Source organism: Xenopus laevis, chromosome 5L, assembly GCF_017654675.1.
Source record: "Xenopus laevis strain J_2021 chromosome 5L, Xenopus_laevis_v10.1, whole genome shotgun sequence".
NCBI lineage: Eukaryota > Metazoa > Chordata > Amphibia > Anura > Pipidae > Xenopus > Xenopus laevis.
Genome location: NC_054379.1, coordinates 63,797,731 through 63,820,530, shown reverse-complemented (window position 1 = coordinate 63,820,530; position 22,800 = coordinate 63,797,731). Strand labels below are relative to the sequence as shown.

The window sequence follows — 22,800 nt, the reverse complement described above, 5'->3', positions numbered from 1 at the left end:
ATGTTGATTTCTGCAATGGATGCCGGTGTGAAGTAACTGGTGTCTCGCACAGGCTGCGACCAGGCAGACATAGCAAGTTCGGGTGAGCTCCGATGCGAACTGCATCTTTCTTTGTTTTGTGACATGCTTGGGTACACCTATACATATTGGGCATCGAAATGTTCAGTGGACCCCAGGCTTTCATATTTGGGGTGTTTTACATTGATACCTAATGATGTGTGGGAGATATGATTCTGTAGATTGGAAGCTTTGAGGTCATTTTTCAAAAAATTCACCAATTTCTATAAAACATTATAACTTTAGGAAACAATTGCAACTTGGTAGTTTGGAGTAAAAAGATATATTTACCCATTTTTGATTCACCAGAATCTGTTCTTTATAATAATGGGTAGTTTCCTAGGGTAAACCTACTGTTAGTGGAATGTTTGGCCTTGAAATCAGAAGTATGCCGTTTGGGGAGCGGTGCTTTGGAAATTTAGTAGTGCACTGCTTGAAGATTTTGATCTATACAAGTAAGAGATCTCCATAAAACTATATATATTTGGTATTGCCGCGTTCAGGAGACATAGACCTTTCCAAATCGGCTGTGTTCTCGTACATAAAATAAGTGATGTTTCTGATATATGTGATTGTTCTTTGTGAAACATGATTTTTTTCATTTTATTGGACACTTAGAAGTCTATATTTTTTTACAGAAGTAGAATTGCACCAAGATTCTTGCATATTTTGAAAGTTCAGGTTGCCTAAAAAAAACAATATATTGTTTTCCTGGGTAAACTAAAAGACCGCCCCAGGAAAGGCCCTTAAAGGAGAAGGAAAGCTATGGAGGCATTTTATTGCCAATAGATTAGCTGCAATAGTGCAAGCTAGAATGCTGTATTTATTCTGTAGAATGTTTTACCATACCTGAGTAAAAAGCTCTAGAAACTCTCTGTTTGTTTAGGATAGGAGCTGCAGTATTAACATGGTGTAACATCACTTCCTGCCTAAGTCTCTCCCTGCTCTGGGCTCAGATTACAGCAGAGAAGGGGGGGGGACCAAACTGAGCATGCTCTTGCCCAGGGCAATGAGGTTTAAGCTGAAGGCAGGAAGTCTGATACAGAAGCCCATGTGTACACAATAGATGGAAAGAAATGCAGTGTTTTTTTTGACAGGGGACTCAGAGCAGCATTACTTTGGGGGTTTACTGGTATATTTAGATGGACCTTTCTGATAGGGCTTACTTAGGTTTAACCTTTCCTTCTCCTTTAAAGTGAAAGAGTGCAAAATATCTAAAAACTGCTTGGCAGTAGATGTTCGCATCTAGGACAAAACGGCTGGCAGGGAAAGGGTCTTAAGCCTATTATAACACAAAAAATCACAAATGTTTCAGATTTCGGGGAATACCGGGTATTCGGAGCTTAGTAAATAACCCCCTAAAAATAATTCTTAAAATATGAATGTACATTAACAGTTACCTATACTGTAGGTCATGTTGACTGTTTTTTGCTGAGAGGTTTGTTTATCTAAGTTATGTTAGTTGAAGTTTCTAAACCTGACTGTCCCATCTCAGCCTGTCAGTTAAAGTTTCTAATGCTAATGGACTCCTGCTACACAAATATGGCAGCCCCCTCATACAGGAACATAGGGCATCAGACAGGTAATGTAAAAACACTGTGCAAATACTATAAGTTCAAAGGCAATATTATGACAGATGTAAAAAAGAATTTAATTTCTGGTGTCAGTATCTCTTTAACATGGTATGATAGCTTACCAATTGTATTATAACTTTGTAACTTTAAAAAATACATGAGCTTGCATAGATACTAAATTACTAGTGAAACAGGACCAGTGAATGTGCATTGTATGTTTGTGAACAAGCATATTAACCCCATACTTGCCACTATAATTACTACAGAAAATGGATAGCTAGCATATTAATGCCAGTATAATTACTACTGAAAATGGATAAGTAGCCTATTAACCACAGACAAGCCTTTAAAATCACTGAAAAATGCCAAACAAACACTGTTAATTCCAGACATTAAGATCAATCAGAAATGGGTTCTTAAAATTGTGACTCTCTCACAAAAAGTACAATGTCTATAACGTACATTACAGTATGTAATGGGCAAGCAAAAAGGTGCCAATTTGTTTGCAAGCACAGTAAAGAATTGTTCAGAAATTTCTGAAACAGTTCATCTATCTGCACCAAGCCATTTTGTGCAGACAACAAGGGGCAGATTTATCAAAGTTGGAGTTGTGTTTTCCCAAAAAAATTCAGTTTTTCAAAAATTTTTCAGGTTAAGAAAAACTTGCAGATAACTTGATCAACTCAAGTATTTCAGTTTTTCCCCTCGATTTTACTTATTCAAGTTTTTTTAATTTAAGTTTTTTCATAATAACCAAACACAGGTGTGAGATGACAAATAACCAAACATTCGAGTTTTGAGTTTACTCGACCTTTGATAAATAACCCCATAAATATCCCATTTGACATTAACCTAAGGAGGAAATGCTCCTATAATCACCAGTTTCTTATAGATATGTTACTTTACACTACTTTATCAAAGGTCAATTTTTAAAACTTTGTGAGCTTATCTAGACCTTGAATAAACTCACAACTCGAATGTTTTCTAATTTATCAAAAAACTTGAATGTAAAAAACTCGAATCAGTATAGTCAAGGTGAAAAACTTGAACACTCAAATTGATTGAGTTTTCTGCAAAAAAAAAAAACTTGAAACCCTCGAACTGATCAAGTTTTCAAGTGAAACTCACCAAAAAAACTCGACCATCATGAATACTCTTAACATCTTCAAATGGTTCAAGGAATGTTCATGTATGTATCGGAGTTAACAATTCCACTATCCCCAGGCCTGGTGCCTTGGGGTTATCTTAGATTCTACCCTGTCCTTCACTCTGCAAATCCAGTCACTTATTTAATCATGTCAATTTCACCTAAGGAACATATCCAAGATATGATCATTTATCACCCAAGATGCTGCCAAAATTCTTATTCACTCTCTCATCATATCTGTCAATCCCTGCACTGACTTCCGCTATCTTTCAGAATAAAATTCAAACTAATGACCCTGACATTCAAAAAGCACTTCATAACTCTGCCCCTCCCTATATCTCTTAAGTCATCTCTAGATACTCATCCAACTGCTTACTACACTCCTCTACTGACCTGCTCCTCAGCTCTTCACTCATTACCTTCTCACAGACTCACATTCAAGACTTTGCAAGGGCTCCACCCCTCCTCTGCATTCTCTCCCACAGTCTGTCCGACTTTATTCCAACCTTTCAACTCTTATTTAGAGAAGCCTACTCATACTCTGTTTAGCTACCAAATGCTATTCCATATGCTACATCTCTCACATGGTTTTTTTTTTTTTTTTATCTTGTCCACTTCCGCACCTTGTGTCTCGTTCCCTTCCCCTTTAGATTGTAAGGTCTTTTGCACAGGGCCTTCTTCATCTTTTTGTACCAGTACTGGTTGTTATGTATGTATTTCTGTATGTTATAAACAGGTATGGGATCAGTTATCTGGAAACCCGTTATCCAGAAATATTACAGAAAGTTTGAATCCTATAGACTCCATTTTATACAAATAATCAACATTTTTAAAAATGATTTCCTTTTTCTCTGTAATAATAAAACAGTACCTTGTACTTGATCCAGACTAGGATTCAATAATAAATATTAGAGGCAAAACCAGCCTATTTGGTTTATTTAATGTTTAAATTATTATCTAGTAGACTTAAAGGGCATGTAAAAGCAAAAAAATAAGTCAATTTTTACTTTCTTAAATGAAAAAGAAACCTATGTCCAATATACTTTAATTAAAAAATGTGTAATGTTTTTATAAGAAACCTGACTGTATGCAGTGAAATTCTTCCTTCATTTACTGCTGTGGATAGAAATTGTTAGACGGTCCCTAACTGTTCTGCATGGAAACAATCATACTCATGAACAGCAGGGGGAGCTCCCACCTTCCCAGCCATCCAGAACTCAAGCAGCTTTGTTTGTTTCCCTGTAGAGCAGTCGGCGACTGTGTAGAGATTTGTGTTGGATTTTATTTCTGCCTTTACATCCCCTTTACTGTTTCCAACTCTAGCTGCAGGGACAAAGATCATGGAGCCAGATTTAAACAGATAAACTTTGATTCTATTTGCGGGATTATTTTGCTGCAGCCATTGGTTCTGGAGAGTTGGAAAAAGTTTGTATTAAACAATACAAAAGCTATAAAATCCACATTAGATTACATGACAACACAGGACCCAGTGCAGTCTGCCTATTCTAATTATTAATCAGTCTTCCTGCATCGGCTTCTGGCAGATATTATTTGACTTATTATTATTTGTGCTGTTTTGATAATTTATGACGATTCCTAAGCAGCCCAGACCACACTGAGCATGTGCACAGTCTTGGTCTTGCAAAGATGTTTAACAAAGTTACAAGATGGTGACCCCCTGTGGCCAACTTTGAAAGCATAAATCATTTGTTTTATTAGGCTTGTGGTACACCATTGATATTGTCAGATAAGCCTTGGTACCATGGTATCACCATGGTACGAAAAACATCAAAATGGCTCAAAAAACGCACAAATCTTCCTATCGAATGACCAGATCTTTTGAGTATATTTATAAAATTGGATATATTTATCCACTAGAGTGAAATTCTGCCACTCTCCATTCATTTCAATTACATTTTTTAAGGAGTATTTATCAATGGGTGAAAGTGCACCCTTTGATAAATATGCCTTTCAAAATGCCATAGAAATTAATGGAGAGTGACGGAATTTCACTCTAGCGGACTTTGGAGATCTCTAACTTCACTCTTTGATAAATATACCCCTTTGTGTCTATGGCCTAAAGGGGAAGTAAAGTCTAAAATAGAATAAGGCTAGAAATGCATTATTTTGTATACTAAACATAAACATGAACTTACTGCACCACAAGCCTAATCAAACAAATTATTTATGCTTTCGAAGTTGGCCACAGGGGTTCACAATCTTGTAACTTTGTGAAACATCTTTGCAAGACCAAGACTGTGCACATGCTCAGTGTGGTCTGGGCTGCTTAGGGATCGTCATAAATTATCAAAACAGCACAAGTCAAATAATATCTGCCAGGAGCGTATACAGCAAGACTGATTAATAATCAGAATATACAGACTGCACTGTGTCCTGTGTTGTCATGTAGTTTTTGTATTGTTTAATAAAAACTTTTCCCAACTCTCCAGGACCAGTGGCTGCACCAAAATAATCCTCAAAATACAATCCCAGTTTATCTGTTTAAATCTGGCTGCATGATCTTTGTCCCTGCAGCTGGAGTTGGAAACAGTAAAGGGGGTGTAAAGGCAGAAATAAAATCCAATAAAAATCTCTACACAGTCGCCGACTGCTCTACAGGAAACAAACAAAGCTGCTTGAGTTGTGCATGGCTAGGAAGTAAGGCGGGAGCTCCTCCCGATTGTTAAGCTGTTGATAAGTATGATTGTTTCCCTGCAGAGCAGTTAGGGACCGTCTCACAATTCCTATCCACAGCAGTAAATGAAGTGAGAATTTCACTGCATACAGTCAGGTTTCTTATAAAAACGGTACACATTTTTTAATTAAATTATATTGGAAATAGGTTTCTTTTTCATTAAAGAAAGTAAAAATAGGATTTTATTGTTTTACCTTTACATGCCATTTAAATTAAATAAGAGGGCTTTTGGTAGAGTGCCCAGAAAATGCAGCACCTGTACTAAGATACAATTGTAATTAACAAGATAAGCAGGTCTCTTGGGGGAACTGAGACTTAAAGGGCATTTTCACCTTCTTTAGAAAAACTGTAATAACACAAAACATGACCCTAAAACCCCCAGAAATGTGTTCAAACTTTCCATAACCTGCCAAATGTTTTAAAATGAGTGTGGGATTAAGGGTAAGAATCCCACTGGCTTCACTGGGCACCAGGATAAGAACCTTTGGGAGTGTGTGGTGTGCGGCTTCTCCATATTCTATTGGACTGACCTTGTGGGATTAAGGGTAATGTGGTAACAAAATGGGTGTGCCCAAAAAGGTTCCCCACGCTACACAAGTCAGATCTTTTCGTCCCTCTTCACACTTTTCAAATGTTTGGAATGGTATGGTAATGGTATGAAATAAATTTGATTGCTTTTTTCTGCATTTTCTGGCATTCTTATATTTTTTCTGCTGCTGCTGATTCACACTGACACCAATGCAAAGGTGAAAATTTTCGCTTGTCCGTAGCATAGATTTCTTGTGAGCGACAAATCTCCTCATCTGCAATTACCCTTATGAGGTATGGGATCGGTTATCCAGAAACCCGTTATCAAGAAAGCTCAGAGTTTTGAGAAAGCCATTTCCCATAGACTCCATTTTAATAATTTTTTATAATTCAAATTTTTTAAAAATTATTTCATTTTACTCTGTAATAAAAAAATAAATTTTACTTTATCCTACCTAATATATAATTAATTTTTACTAGAGGTAGAACAATCCTATTTGGTTTAATTGGTGTCATAGTAGACCCCTTATCTGGAAAACTCCAAGCATTCTGGGTTTTTGGTGCCTTATATATAGGTGTGTATACAGTTCCTGTAAGAAAATAAATCTGCTTGCACCCCTGATGATAAGTCTGACATTTTTATTCATAAAATCTAAATAATTCGTTTACCCTTTTTCAGGTAGTTCGTCTGGTGAAAGAGTTTGGTCTGATCACTCTCCACTTCCCCACCAGGAAAATTGGGTCAGGTTTGCAGATACACCATCAAGCAGTGCCGTTTTACCCATGCATCCTGCCTCTGTCCAGGTGTGACATTATATTGGTTGCATTTTCATTTTCTTCATTTCCATGTTTTCTTTCTTAGTATTTTATAGCTTATATTCTTTGTAATCAAAGTAATCCATATTATATTTCTTGTTAAGAACAAGGTAGATGCATACCATCTGTTATTCAAAATAATAAGGATTATTTACAAGAATCGTGATTCTGTTTTTATGGTTAGTACAAGTGGAAAACGTTCTTAATGTTTGCAGGTTTACTAACCAATGAAATAAGCATTTTAGGAAAATAACACTGTATAAATATATTTTGGAGCGTAATATAAACACATATAGCAGAAACATATTCTATTGTATGCACAAAAATACTACAGACTTGGAAAGTTCCATATCTCCCAAAATCACCAATACCAAATATGTATAGTTTGGAGATTTCTGACTTTTTTGACATCCACCCATGCTTTGCGGGTCACGAGCAGGTTCAAGCTGAACTCTTCCTTCTGTGTAACCTGCCCTGCTTTCGCTTCTGGCAGCTAATATTTATAGGTGCATACCTGCTCTGACTCACCCTCTTTGTGACAGCAAAGGTTGGTGCGTGAATCGCTTGGTCAGGTTGGGTGCGTGCCGACTTATTGCACAATACTAATCTAAATCTCCCAAATTTTTTAGTTATACATTTGTTTCCAAGGCCAAAAATGTCTGTAGGTTTACCCCAGGAAACCAAAGAACACATTTTGATGAATCCATAATAGCTAAATGTCACTCTACTCAAAACTGACGGGCTACAATGTTTTACTGCGTTTTCTAAACATTTCTGAGATGTTTGAAAAATCATCTCAAAGCTTCTACTTTACAGGATCTCATGTTCCACATGTCCTTATGGTCTATATGAATGCCAGGTATCTACTTAACAGTTTTTTGCCCAGGTTGGGACATTTAGTTGCCCCAAAATGATAATTTCAGCTAATGCAAAATCTAGAATTACAAATGAAAGAGGAGGCTTCACAACTAGGGCAAAAAGCAGGGGTGACAAAGGGTACTGCTGTTTGTTTTGTTCTGCCTGGAACACCTCAGAGAGCAAGCCCATATAATGACCTTGGGCCCTTGAGGAATGATGTAACAAATCTACTTTATTTAATAGGAAGCTGAAAAAGTATTTTATATTTGATTAAAGGAGAATAAAAGGAAAGACTAAAATTCTTGTTCCTATAGTAGGTCTCCTATTGTATAAGCAGATTGCTATGTTTTTATTTCATAAGCTCCAAGTATTCTTTTGTTTTACCCATTCCTAATTCACATCCTGTCTGTAGTAACGCCACTGTCATCTTACTAACGTAAGCGATGCTTCCTTTGCCTACATATCGCTAATGCACATGAACAAAATTTCTCCCTCTTAACCTTAAAGCAGACGTGTCACCCAGACATAAAAAGCTGTATAATAAACGTCCTTTTCAAATTAAACATGAAATTCAAATTCTTTTTTTTATTAAAGCATTCATAGTTGTTGTGAACTTGAAGTTTTGCTTTACTAACATGATAAAATGGGATTTGGAAAAAATTTTTTGGGTGACGGGTCCCCTTTAAGCACAGCCAACTACAATCACCATAATACAGAGAGGCGTCAGTGATGACATGCATGCAGATATAACAATGAGCATCTTTGCTGGGATGAAAGCCTATTTTACAAGCAAGCGCAATGGACAAAAATCACCTAAAGCAACTCAAGACTACCTGGGGCAGCAGGGAGGAAAAAGAGAACTATTTTAGTGACGTCCGCTAACTCCTGGATTCGCAATCTTCACAAAGCGCATTTTCCACAGAATGCCAGCAGGAAGACAGGAAAAATTCAGTCCTGTAAGTCATACAAAATTAAGCCTTTCTAATAAGAGTTGTTTTTTTTATTAACCTTTCATTGTCCTTTAACGGACAATTTAGTCTGGTTGCTAATATATTCACTAGATGCTTTAGACTCAATATTTGAAACTGAAAATTGCCAAAAATTGTTGCACTGTATTTTATCCATATTAGGCATGAGTACAATGTGGAACAGATGGAATTATGGGTCATAATTTGGCTATTATTAAGGTTTTGTAAAAAAAAGCCCCCCCCAAACATTTTATGCTTTTTAGTTATGCATTTGATTGCTTTTCCTATATTTTACATCAAAGTATATTCCAGATTTTCTCAGAAGTATCTCTTTGGCCTCTGTGCATGCTATTTTTAGTGAGTTAAGTTTAAAACACTAACCAGATGTATACGTTTTCCTGGTTCTGTCTTTAAATAGTGAATTCCAATTAGTCTACACATTATACAGGAATGCACTAATCACCTACTGCTTTAGTCTGAGCATCAGACTGTCAGAATGGTCTTGCGCATGCTGTCCCATAGTGTAACATTAACACAGTAAATAATACTTCAAAGTAAAACTCCTGTGCTTTTATATTTTGAGTATTTAAAGGGGACCTGTCACCTACACATAAAAAACTGCATAATGAAAGTCCTTTCCAAATTAAATATGGAACCCCAAAAAATTTTTTTATTAAAACATCCATATCTGTTATAAAGCTGTTTAAATATCTAAACTGTCAATCAAATATTACCTGCCCCGCCTCTATGCCCGTGGCATAGAGGAGGGGCAGACAATTACTTTCACTATCCATTCAGCACTTTCTACATGTCACTGCTCTCCTCACATTCCCCCTTCCCTCCTCAGGCTTTATAATTGTGTAGGGCACTGCACATGGCCATTAGGTCCCTCATTTTGGTTCATACACAAGATTTTGGGGTGATACACAATTTCCCTTAATAACCGTGTCCACAAAATGGCAGCTGCCTGCTTGCTGTGATTGTATAATTCCAAAACAGAAGGAAACAAAATTTAAATAATAAATACAGTGTAAGTAAAATTTATTTTGCTCAACTAACATGATAGAAAAGAATTTGAAATTATTTCTTAGGGTGACAGGTCCCCTTTAAAGGGGTTCCAACACTTTTTTTCAGTTGGTTTCTGAAAGCAACTGAACTGAAAAAAGTATTTAGAAAGTTGCCTTTAATACATTTCCCTGATTTTGAATTTTCACAGGTCCCCTGAAAAACAGAAAATATTCTTTTTTTTTTTTTTTTTTTTAGTTTGGGAGTATAAAGTCTAATACTTAGCACAAATGACTTGGCAAATGAAATTTTAATTGCATTCCAAATCTCATCATCAGTTGGTTTCCAGTCAGCCTCCTTATATTAAGCGGAAAGACTTGGGAATGCAATCCCTCTTAAAGAGATTGTCCACCTTTGTAGAAAGTTCACCTTTCCCCAATACAACAATTTAAAAAAATGCTGTCATTCTTTGCTATTTGAATTACAAATATGAGCTTACCTGATTCTTAGGTATAGGGCTTTTGCAGATATCTGCAGCAGGGAGATGGAAAGCCAGAACGTGGAGATTGGCTATACTACACTACTGTGCATTTGCATAGCTCTGATCCAATTGGCTGGCAATAGGTTTAATATTATGCAAATGAATGTCGATGATAACAGATAATCAGTGTAGAAGCCCTGGATTCTTCCTGATGTCTGGATTTCTCTCTCCCCGATGCTGGATTTCTGTGTCTATTTCTGTAACTCCCTTCTGCAGAGGTGTGACTCAATACCCTAGGATCGGTAGGCAAAAACTATATACAGATATGTTTATTAGTAGGGATGTAGCGAACGGCGGAAAAAATGTTCGCGAACATATTCGCGAACTTGCGTCCAAAAATGCGAACGGTTCGCGAACGTCGCGAACCCCATAGACTTCAATGGGAAGGCGAATTTTAAAAGCTAGAAAAGACATTTCTGGCCAGAAAAATGATTTTAAAGTTGTTTAAAGGGTGCAACGACCTGGACAGTGGCATGCCAGAGGGGGATCAAGGGCAAAAATGTATCTGAAAAATACATTGTTGACACAGCGCTGCGTTTTGTGCTGTAAAGGGAAGAAATCACACTACGTCACTCAGGTGATGTTTCTGGACACGGAATATGAAAAAGCTCACACAGCTAGGTGGCACTTGGTTAAAGACTGGGCAAACAATGCCTGCAAGGGCAACGTATACAGTAGTGGATACGGAATATATTATTGCTGCTGTAAAAACATCACTCAGGTGATGTTTACGGACACGGAATTATTATTGTTATTTAGACAGAATGTGAAAAAGCTCACACAGCTAGGTGGCAGTTGTTTGAAGAACACACTGGGGAAACAATGCCTGCAAGGTCAACGTATACACTACAGCAGTGGATACGGAATATATTATTGCTGCTTGGAAAACGTCACTCAGGTGGTGTTTCTGGAGACGGTATTATTATTGATATTTAGACAGAATGTGAAAAAGCTCACACAGCTAGGTGGCAGTTGTTTGAAGAACACACTGGGCAAACAATGCCTGCAAGGTCAACGTATACACTACAGCAGTGGATACAGAATATATTATTGCTGCTTGAAAAACGTCACTCAGGTGGTGTTTCTGGAGACGGTATTATTATTGATATTTAGACAGAATGTGAAAAAGCTCACACAGCTAGGTGGCAGTTGTTTGAAGAACACACTGGGCAAACAATGCCTGCAAGGTCAACGTATACACTACAGCAGTGGATACGGAATATATTATTGCTGCTTGGAAAACGTCACTCAGGTGGTGTTTCTGGAGACGGTATTATTATTGATATTTAGACAGAATGTGAAAAAGCTCACACAGCTAGGTGGCAGTTGTTTGAAGAACACACTGGGCAAACAATGCCTGCAAGTGCACTACTATTGGTGCACTACTATGAAGAACAGCAAACAGCACTGGACACGTTAAAGAACAGTAAGATAAGTAAAATAAAAAAAATATATATATATATATATATATATATATATATATATATATATATATATATTAAAAAAATAAATTACTCTGGTTGGTGCTGAACTACTAGGAGCAGCACACCAGTCCCACTCCCCAACACAGCTAGACTAATAGCACTGGGCTCTTATAGTAGCAAAGTAAAAAAACAAAAAAGAAAATAAAAGCAGTCCTTACAAGGACTATTGGGTTATTACAGCAGTCAGCAGATGAGATCAGAAGCAGTGCCCACAGCAGCTACATACAGAGCACTGCAGTAGAAGGTAGATTACTAGTCAGCAAAGCTAACTAACCTAAACTCACTGTCCCTCAAATCCCTGCAGAGTTCTGTCCCTACAATACAGAGCAGTATCAAGTAGATTACTAGCCAGCAAAGTTACTATCAACTGTCCCTCAAATCACTAAACAGCTCTCTCCCTACACTAGCTCTTCCAAGCACACACAGGCAGAATGAAAAAACGCTGCAGGGCTTCAGTTTATATATGGAAGGGGAGTGGTCCAGGGGGTGTGGTCCAGGAGGGAGAGCTTCCTGATTGGCTGCCATGTATCTGCTGGTCTGGGGTGAGAGGGCAAAAATAAGCGCCAGCTAAGGCGAACCCAAATTGGCGAACGTCGCGCGACGTTCGCGAACATTCGGCGGACGCGAACAGTCGATGTTCGCGCAAATTAGTTCGCGGGCGAACAGTCCGCGACATCCCTATTTATTAGAGACAAAGGGGCATTTTTTTTTTTTAAAAGAGATGTATTGGGAAAAGCGTTTCTTGTAAGACTTTGAATAAACATAGACACCCCCTTTAAAAATGTATCAGTACTTTGGGTGTGGAGGTTTTATGCCCTGTTTGTAGATAAAAAAAAATCAGATTCATAATCTGTCACCACCCTTAGGCCACACATCTGCCAGATAGGGCCGAACCAGCCCCTTTATATGTGCACATTGACAAGAGAGAGGTGTCCTTGTTCTAGAATGTATACTTTTTAAAGTTTTTCTTGAATTACAGGCATTTACTGCATTCTTCAAACTCCTTCTCGATGTAAAATACATACAAATAAAGACCACTTTCAAAGTGTCTCAGCCTGTCATATTAAAGTTAATATAAGGTGAACTCTCCCGTTAAGAAAGTCAGAGGTATAGGGTGCTGTATAGAACTAGGGCCTTATCTTGTTAATATTTGGGTGTAGTACATAAAATCCCCCTACTGAATTTATCTTTAAAGGGGACCCGTCACCCAAAAAAATTATTCCAAATCCTATTTTATCACATTAGTCAAGCAAAATTAACTTTAATTACACTATTTAAATTATTTGAATCTTGTTTCCTTCAGTCTGGGAATTCAAAATGATAGCAAGCAGGCAGGAGCCATTTTGTGGACACTGCTTTTAAGAAAAGCCTTGCATCATCTTAGAATCTTGTTTGTGTTTGTGCTCCAGAATGGGGGACCCGATGTCCATTCCTATGCCCTGGTTACACAATTAAATGGTAAAGAGAATGGGGGAATGTGGGGAGAGCAGTGACATCTAGAAAGTGCTGAATGGAAAGTGAAAGTAATTGTCTGCCCCGCCTCTATGCCCATGGCATAGAGGAGGGGCAGACAATATTTGATTGACAGCTGAGATTTTTAAATCAGCTTAAAACAGCCATGAATGCTTTAATAAAAAATAGAAATTGGATTTCATGTTTAATTTGAAAAGGACTTTTATTACACAGATTTTTGTGTCTGGGTGACAGGTCCACTTTAACTCTTTAAGTGCCACAGATTGTAGACTCTACAATCTGTGGATAAAGGGACTTAAGTTCCACAGAGTAAATTGTATGATCTGCAGCACCTCCGCATTGGGGAGTGGAGGATCAGCTTGTAAATCAGCTCGCTCCATCCCTGCTTGTTCCCCTGCCCCTAGACAACGAGCAGAGTGGCCCCTGGGTAGCAATTGCCCAAGGGCCCAAGGCAGCAGCAGGCATGTGGAATATACGTGTCCTGCTTCTGCACAAACTTTCTGAATTTTGGTGATTTTGGTGTATTTTTAGCCATTCTATTGCATTTTCAGTTCTGTGTAGGTGGTGTTAAAGGAGAAAACCTGTGGGGGGGAAAAATCCCTACCCCCCACCCCAGGTAGCCAGGTAGTTCCATGCGTCCATCTTCCGGCTCCTCTGTAAACTGACTGAGAGATCGGTATTTCTGTGCATGCGCAGCTGGAGCAGTTTGCCGGTTTGCGACAACTGCACATGCGCCGATCTCTCAGTCCGCTTACAGAGGCGCCGGAAGATGGACACATGGAACTTCGCTGGAAGAATCTGCACCGAGGGGTAAGTATGGAGTAGTATAGAGTATGGGGCATCTCCCCGGTGGGTAGTTAGCCTGGGGGGAGGGCTACCTGGGGTGGTTGTTAGGGTTTTTTTCCCCACGGTTGATTTCTCCTTTAAGCAAAGATCTGCCCCTTCCAAGGTGAAGTATGCCACCATAGCTCACCTAAGGTCAAATACAAATTTACATAGCATCCCCCCCAAAGGTTGAGTTGATTTTTACGAAGGTTTTCAAAGGTATTTTTAAGTCAAAACTTGTATTTTCCAGTAAAATATACCTCAATTTTTTTTGAGATTTATTATACCCTGAACCTGGAAATGGCTTGAATACGAAAATACGAAAAAACCTGTCGAGGTCATGTAGAAGTCAGTGGCAGAGGTCCCTTCAACCATTTGAAGATGTTTGTAGCCTTCCTAAAGTTCGAGTTTTGCTAGAAAACTCAATTAATTTGAGCGATTCAATTTTTTTTTTTCAAACCTAACAAACAGCATAAGAAGGAAGTTGGTGCACCCTAAAGACCCAATGTCAAAGCACATGAAGAGTCATGTTGTCTATGCTGTGCAATGTAGCGAAGAGTGCTCTGATCTGTATATTGGGGAGATAAAACAACCGCTTTGTAAGAGAATGGCCCAACATAGAAGGGCTAACTCCTCAGGACTAGACTCAGCAGTCTATCTACATCTCAAGGATAAGGGACACTCCTTTGAGGACAACAGCGTGCACATTTTGGATAGAGAGGACAGATGGTTTGAAAGAGGTGTGAACGAGGCAATTTATGCCAAAGCAGAGAAACCATTACTGAACAAAGCAGTGGGCCTGCGACACTGCTTGTCATCAACCTATAATGCCACTTTGACATACTTACCCTGGCAGCTACACAACAATTCACACTTCCAGTCTTGTACATTGAAAGATTAACACCTGCCTCAATGATAATCATGGTACCATTGTGACTGGATCACACTTTTACACGTCTGTGAGTTTCAGCCAACACCTTACTGAAACCATTGTGGTTTAATCTCTGTGACTTTACTACCCTCAAGGGTTTAAATGCTGGGGATATTCCTACCACTTCAGTTGAACTGAAGAAGCCACTGGAATGAGTGGAGAAATGTTTTCAAGAAAAACTATAAATGTCCAGTTGCCTTTGATTTAATCCTACTAGATACTTTGACATTGATAATAAACTTAGTTGTAGCAAGCAATGAAACGCAGCATTAGCAAAAGGTTTTGAGCTGCATTTGAAGTATAAAATATGCAGTGCAGTTTGTCTCCATTGCTCAAGAGATATATTATTTTTTTTTTTAAAAGTTCACTTTTATTTAACAAAAAGGCAAATTGACATATCAGTACATATCAAGTAGACAAGTGTGATCAAAAATATACAATCCACATAGTATATGCAAGTAGGTACACAAATAAAACATTGCTTTCGTCAAGGACAGGTTCGAATCGAATCAATCACTGAACTTTGGGATTGGGGTATACCTCAAGCCATCTCTCCCAGATTTTCTCTAATTTAGTTGAGGAGCCACAAGCTTCATAAGTGAGTTTAATAAGTGGTAAAGTGCGGTTGACTAAATTAATCCAGTATTGAACTGAGGGAGGCGCAGGCTGAAGCCAGTGAAGGATTATGGCTTTTTTAGCATAAAGTAGCAAAGTACGATATAGTATTCTAACGTGGGTTTGTGGAACCATATCGTCCACGACTCCCAAAAGACAGGCTTCAGGAGAGAGGACTTGTGGCAACTCCAGGTTATCGCTCAAACATTCAACCACTGTACGCCAAAATCGAACAACCTTGTGGCATGACCACAAAACATGTAAAAAATCTGCTGTCTGATTTTGGCACCTGGGACAGGCTGGAGATTTATCTGGAAATATTCTATGCAGTCTGAGGGGTGTAAAATAGTAAAGGTGAAGGACTTTAAAATGTATCAATCTATCCCTGGTAGAGATAAGGAAGCTATAGCTAGAGTTAGTGGCTTCTTCCCATATATCATCACTTATCTCAGGCAGTAGTGTTTGCCACTTACCGCGGGCAGAGTCAAATGTAGAGGGTCCAAGGTCCTGCAAAGCTCTGTATAAGTTAGTGACCAGCTGTCTTGAACTTTCTACTCTAAGGATGTTCTCAAACCGAAAGGTATAATAAGTAATCTGACCTGGACCAAACTGGGCCCTACAAGCATGCTGGAGTTACATGAACCGGAACACATTCAAACTCATGGGAGCTATAAAATCTTGTAATTGCTGAAAGGTGGGAAATGACCCATGTTGCAACAAGTCTCCAATTGTTTTAATTTTACGAATGGGCCAATATATAAAATCAGGCAATTGTCGGAGATGGGGAAGATGAGAATTGCCCCATAATGGCGTATATGGAGTGAGCAAGGGATTTGATAGATGCTGCAACTTCTTGCGGTCTGCCACGCGTCATAGGGGACCCTCAATACAGGAGGTAGAGTGGTAGAGTATTAGAGTCCTTTAGCTTCCTCTTAGGGCAGTGACTTAAGGATTCAATTGAACCCAGGATAAGGGAGTGAAACAACATATTGGGGTCTTCTGGATTAGGTACCAACCACTCATGCACATGCGACAATTGTGCTGCTATATAGTAAAACCAAAGATTGGGGAGTCCCAGGCCCCCATTTGGGATTGTAGCAGTAAGGGACTTCCATGAGATCCAAGGATGTTTATCTGCCCATATATATGAAATCAGAGTACTGTTGACCCCGTTAAAGAATGATTTGGGTATTCTCGTGGGAGCATTACGGAAATAATACAAAAATTTCGCCAGGAAACTCATCTTAAATAGGTTAATTTTCCCCCAAAATGTCAAAGGAAGACCCTTCCAGGAAGTTACTGTTTTGGCAAAATTACAGAGCAATGGGTTTAGATGGTCATCAATAAAGGAGGAGTCTTTAGCAGTTACAATAATACCTAGATATTTAATTTGGTCAGACCACTGCAATTGGATAGAAGGGGGTCGAAGGTCACTAGGGATAGGATCCACTGGTAGAATGGAGGATTTATCCCAGTTGACCTTCAAGCCCGAATATGTCCCATATTCTTGTATAAGAGAGAGGGCATTACGAAGGGAAGGACCTGGATCTGCAAGAAATAGCAAAATATCATCTGCATACAGCCCAATACGCTCCTCGCAGGTTTTGTAGTGGAGCCCAATTATGTTGTGAGCCTGTCTAATCATTATGGCTAAAGGTTCAATTGCTAATGCAAACAATAAAGGAGATAGCGGGCAGCCCTGGAGATATATTATCTAAATAGAGAACCTCCCACCCTTGGTTAACCAGAGAGGAAAAAATATGTACTGGGTGTACTAGCAGCAAATAAATTGCACAAAAACAACTACATCACATCAGAAAATGTTGTGATCAAAAAAACCTGCTTACCCCCAGCAACACCCCGCATTATTCCTATAGGCAGGATTATATTGGATCTAGGGTTGACGTAACATTTACCATCATCATCAATATATAATTCTCCACTAAGTAATGCAAATTTCAAAAGTAAAAGTAGTAACCTACGCTGTATGCTGGCAAATGCACGGAGTTTGTCAGGTAAAATGGGAGACCTATAATTAATTGCATGCTCTAAAAATTATGATATAATTGGTATCACTGAGACCTGGTGGGATGAAACATGTGACTGGATTGTCAATTAAAATGTTTACACCCTTTTTAGGAGGGACAGAGGGATTAAAAAGGGTAGAGGAGTGTGTTTGTATGTAAAGCCTGAATTAAAGCCATGCGCTAAAGAAATAAACATAGCTGGCACTGGTGAGAGTGTAGAATCCCTCTGGGTAGAGACTTTGACTGGGCAAAAGGTTACAAAAAGAATTATCATTGGTGTATGCTATAAACCACCTCGTATAAGTGTCGAGTACGAAGCCCAGCTACTCTTGCAGATACAAGCGGCTTCACAGCTGGGTCAAGTTGTTGCTATGGGTGACTTCAATTATCCAGACATTGACTGGGGTAATGTGGTTGCTAAGACAGAAAAAGCTAGTAGGTTTGTAAATATGCTGAATGACAACTTTTTATTCCAGCTCGTTCAAGAACCTACTAGGAATAACTCTCTTTTGGACCTTGTAATAACTAATAATACTGAACTCATCTCTAACATTTGTGTGGGGAATAGTGATCATAACATGGTCTCATGTTGCAGAAGCAATTCTATAAGGGAGTAACTAAAACAGACGTGCAAACTTTGACATTATAAGGGCATCTCTGCAACATATTAAGTGGGAAATGCTCACAGGGTTAAACACAGAACAAAAATGGGAAGTCTTTAAAATGCTGCTTAATAAATATACTTGTCAGTATATTCCACTTGTACGCAAGGAACGTCGTTTCAAAGCAAAACCTTTTTGGTTCAATAGAATCGTTGGTGTTGAGGTGGGTAAGAAAAGACGTGCTTTTAAGGCTTTCAAGTTAGCTGGGACAGCCAAAGGTACAAGGAGGCCAATAAATCATGCAAAGAAGCTAAAAGGCAAGCTAAAATTGATATAGAAAAGCAAGCAGATTAAAAAATCGAAAAATATTTTTTAAATATTGATTGGTTGTTGAAAACAAAATAAAAGCGCAGATTCTGAACTCATATTTTTCATCTGTCTACACAAATGAGGAACCAGTAAGTGAAGGTTTCCTTCTTAATAGTCCCAATTCTAGTAATACAACTAATGATGCATGGTTCACACATGGGGAAATTCAAAAGAGACTAGAACATGTTAAGATTAACAAAGGTCCGAGGCCAGATGGTATTCATCCCAGGGTACTTAGCGAGCTTAGCTCTGTGATTGCCAAACCTCTTTACTTAATTTTTCAGGATTCATTGAGATCTGGCATTGTGCCGAGAGACTGGCGAATTGCTAATGTGGTGCCTCTATTCAAAAAAGGATCCCGTTCTAAGCCTCAAAACTATAGGCCAGTTAGTCTGACGTCAGTGGTAGGAAAGCTTTTCGAAGGGTTAATAAAGGATAAGATACTGGACTTCATAACAAATCATAATACTATGAGTTTGTGCCAGCATGGTTTTATGCATAATAGATCTTGCCAGACTAACTTAATTTCTTTTTATGAGTAGGTAAGTAGAGACCCTGATTCTGGGATGGCAGTGGATGTGATTTACTTAGACTTTGTTAAAGCATTTGATACAGTGCCACACAAAAGGTTACTGGTTAAATGTTGGCCTGGAACATAGTATTTGTACCTGCATAGAGAACTGGCTAAAAGATAGACTACAAAGAGTGGTGGTAAATGGAACATTTTCTAATTGGACCAGTGTTGTTAGTGGAGTACCACAGGGCTCTGTACTAGGTCCCTTGCTTTTCAACTTGTTTATTAATGACCTGGAGGTAGGCATTGAAAGTACTGTTTCATTTTTGCAGATGATACTAAATTGTGCAGAACTATAGGTTCCATGCGGGATGCTGCCACTTTGCAGAGTGATTTGTCTAAGTTGGAAAACTGGGCAGCAAACTGGAAAATGAGGTTCAATGTTGATAAATGCAAGGTTATGCACTTTGGCAAAAATAATATAAATGCAAGTTATACACTAAATAGCAGTGTGTTGGGAGTTTCCTTAAATGAGAAGGATCTAGGGGTTTTGTAGATAACAAGTTGTCTAATTCTGGGCAGTGTCATTTTGTGACTACTAAAGCAAATAAAGTTCTGTCTTGCATAAAAAAGGGCATTAACTCAAGGGATGAAAACATAATTATGACTCTTTATAGGTCCCTGGTGAGGCCTCATCTGGAGTATGCAGTGCAGTTTTGGACTCCAGTCCTAAAGAGGGATATAAATGAGCTGGAGAGAGTGCAGAGACGTGCAACTAAATTGGTTGGAGGGATGGAAGACTTAAATTATGAGGGTAGACTGTCAAGGTTGGGGTTGTTTTCTCTGGAAAAAAGGCGCTTCCGAGGGGACATGATTATACTTTACAAGTACATTAGAGGACATTATAGACAAATAGCAGGGGACCTTTTTACCATAAAGTGGATCACCGTACCAGAGGCCACCCCTTTAGACTAAAAGAAAAGAACTTTTTCATTTGAAGCAACGTAGGGGGTTCTTCGCAGTCAGGACAGTGAGGTTGAGGAATGCACTGCCGGGTGATGTTGTGATGGCTGATTCAGTTAATGCCTTTAAGAATGGCTTGGATGATTTTTTGGAAAGACATAATATAAAAGGCTATTGTGATACTAAACTCTATATTTAGTATATATATTGGTATATATAATTTATTTGAAAGTAGGGAGGGGTGTGTGTATGGATGCTGGGTTTTCATTTGAGGGGTTGAACTTGATGGACTTTGTCTTTTTTCAACCCAATTTAACTATGTAACTATGTAACATTATTCTTAAAAAGTGGCTAGAGAGCAAGCCACCTAACGTTAAAAGTTTAGCAAAGTGTGGTCATGATGCGCTAAATGGTTGTGTGGGGAAGCATACAGGGTGGTGAGACTCTAAACAGCTGCCAAACCTGCTTAAGTCAAGGCTTTGGCCCCCCTGCAATTGGACTTTTACAAAGCTGCTTTTAGTCAAAATGCATATCAGGTGTGGTGTACTGCACTCGTGTTCATTTTTGTTTCTGTGGGGCTGTGATATTTAGAGGAGGATGCATTTTGAATATGTGATGGAGGAATGGGTTTCACCAAGACTTCGGTGGGGTTGACTCTGGTCTGTAACAAGCTTATAGGGGGTGTGGTGCTTTTGGAATGTTGCATTTGTTATTAGATAAACTTGTTGCCTAATGCAGTTCATAATGTAATATAACAAGTGTGAATTAGTAATCAGTAGCTATACATCATTTTATCTGTTTCTCAGTCCTGTTTGGCTAACATGAGGGCAAATTTGAATTCTGATTCCAGGACCAAACAACAGTGCGCACTGTGGCATCTGCTACCACCACAAATGAAATCCGTAGGCAGTCCTGTAGTTATGATGATCCCTGGAAGATTACAGATGAACAAAGACAGTATTACATTAATCAGTTCAAAAACATTCAGCCTGACCTTAATGGCTTTATCCCAGGTGAGCATGTGGATGAATACAAAATTGCTTTAACTACTGTTGTGAAAATTATTCATTATCCTTATACAGGTACTGTAAAAAATGTTCCTAGTGCTTTAAGGGGTGTTTAAACATTTCCATATTATCTTGGTATTTACTAATGTAAATAAATATTAAGAGGAGAATGTTAAGTTCTTTACACCCTGCATTTTTCAACATGCTGATTTCCAATTTTAATATAAGCATACACTTGTAATACTAGTTGTTTGCTAGTATAACCAATCCTCCCACTAGCATTAACCTTACTTACATAATTGGTTTCATCCTGTCTGATGCTCTACAGCAGTGATGGCTGACCAGGAACATATACACTGAAAGGCAGAACCATGTCTGCCGAACAAGGAAGCTGCTAGCCACACTTGGCAGCCGTGAAATTGGTGCCAAGTGGGGCTAGCAGCCACTTGGCAGCCATGAAATTGGTGTACAGGTATTAAACAACAAGGCTCCTTTCAGGAGTCAGATTGAGAATGTAAGGGCCTTGCAGATATCCTTTAAATTCCAGAAGGAACTATGATCCCATTCATTTATATTTAATTCAGCCCATGTACTGTGTTCCATGCAAACTTGTCTAAGTTGGACATTCCCAGCATTCCCCAAACAGACCCTAATATTCCACAAATTGCAGAAAAAAAAGTGAAATTAAAAGGCAAAAAGATGATAAATACACTATTAGATTCCATTTGTATAAACAGAGAACAGAAATTAGCATTTCACAACATACTGTAACATTGTACATTAGATTTTGGTACAACATTTTAAGACCTGCTTGAAGTTGCAAAATAACAACAGATGCAGACTGTGAAACACTCAATAATTTTTTGGAGTCAAATAATTTTCTAGGCTTTGCAAAACGTATATTAAGCTATTTTTTCAGGGAGTTATTTTAAAATAGTTTTTGCATTAATGGATTGTATTACATTCTACCAATAATTATTTAAGGGTTAATTTAATGGAAGTTATTATGTTTGGACCAGTTCTAGTAACCCATAGCAATTAGATTTTTGCTTTCAGGTCTTGGAGGATTTTGCATATAGATACTCAAGAACTATTTTAGAAATGTCTTATTATACGTATTTGTATGTATGGTTTATACAGTATATGTTTGCATGACACCATACATATTTTTTTTTCTAAATACCAGTTACATTCTTGTAATGCTATTTATTAATTTGACATAGATTTAAATGTATTTTCAAACAAAAGATAAATATGATTGTAATTTCAAACTAAACATTTCTAGAATAACAGACACGGGGTCTTTATCACATTTTAGAAAGGTTTGGGAAAGCCATTGGTCCTTGTTAAAAAGTGTTTGTTTTATGTATTAATAAATAGTTTTTACTCAGTTATGTGTTTTACAATCTGCATCCAGGCATCTTGTGCAGTTCAAACACTTTATTTTCTAATGGAATCCTTTTCACTACTAACATGTCCTATATTCTCTAGGATCTGCTGCAAAAGAATTTTTTACTAAGTCTAAACTTCCGATTCCAGAACTGTCCCATATATGGTAAGCTTAAACTGCCAATTGGTTTAACATACCTATTTGCATTAATGCATGTGATTGATTGGTGGCTTATGTTTATTGTCTTACTTGGTACCACAGTGCTTTGCTTTTTCAAGCTCAATAGGGCACTTTTAGTTGGCAGTGAGCTCTACTTCACAAACTGAATTTATTACTGCTGCTAGTCTGGGTAAATGTCATTGCCAGTTGAACCTATGAATGATAACCTCTAAAAAGTGACTGGATTTCCAA

General features: G+C 38.2%; 1 protein-coding gene across 1 annotated transcript in view; it reads left to right on the top strand.

Annotated features, from left to right (window-relative positions):
- The window catches only part of reps1.L (RALBP1 associated Eps domain containing 1 L homeolog), a 187,967-nt gene that overhangs the window by 30,668 nt on the left and 134,499 nt on the right, over positions 1-22,800 (top strand). The window contains exons 3-5 of the mRNA XM_018263236.2: positions 6,681-6,805; positions 20,843-21,005; positions 22,491-22,554. Coding sequence (XP_018118725.1) covers positions 6,681-6,805; positions 20,843-21,005; positions 22,491-22,554 — 352 coding nt within the window. The remainder of the gene's footprint in view (positions 1-6,680; positions 6,806-20,842; positions 21,006-22,490; positions 22,555-22,800) is intronic.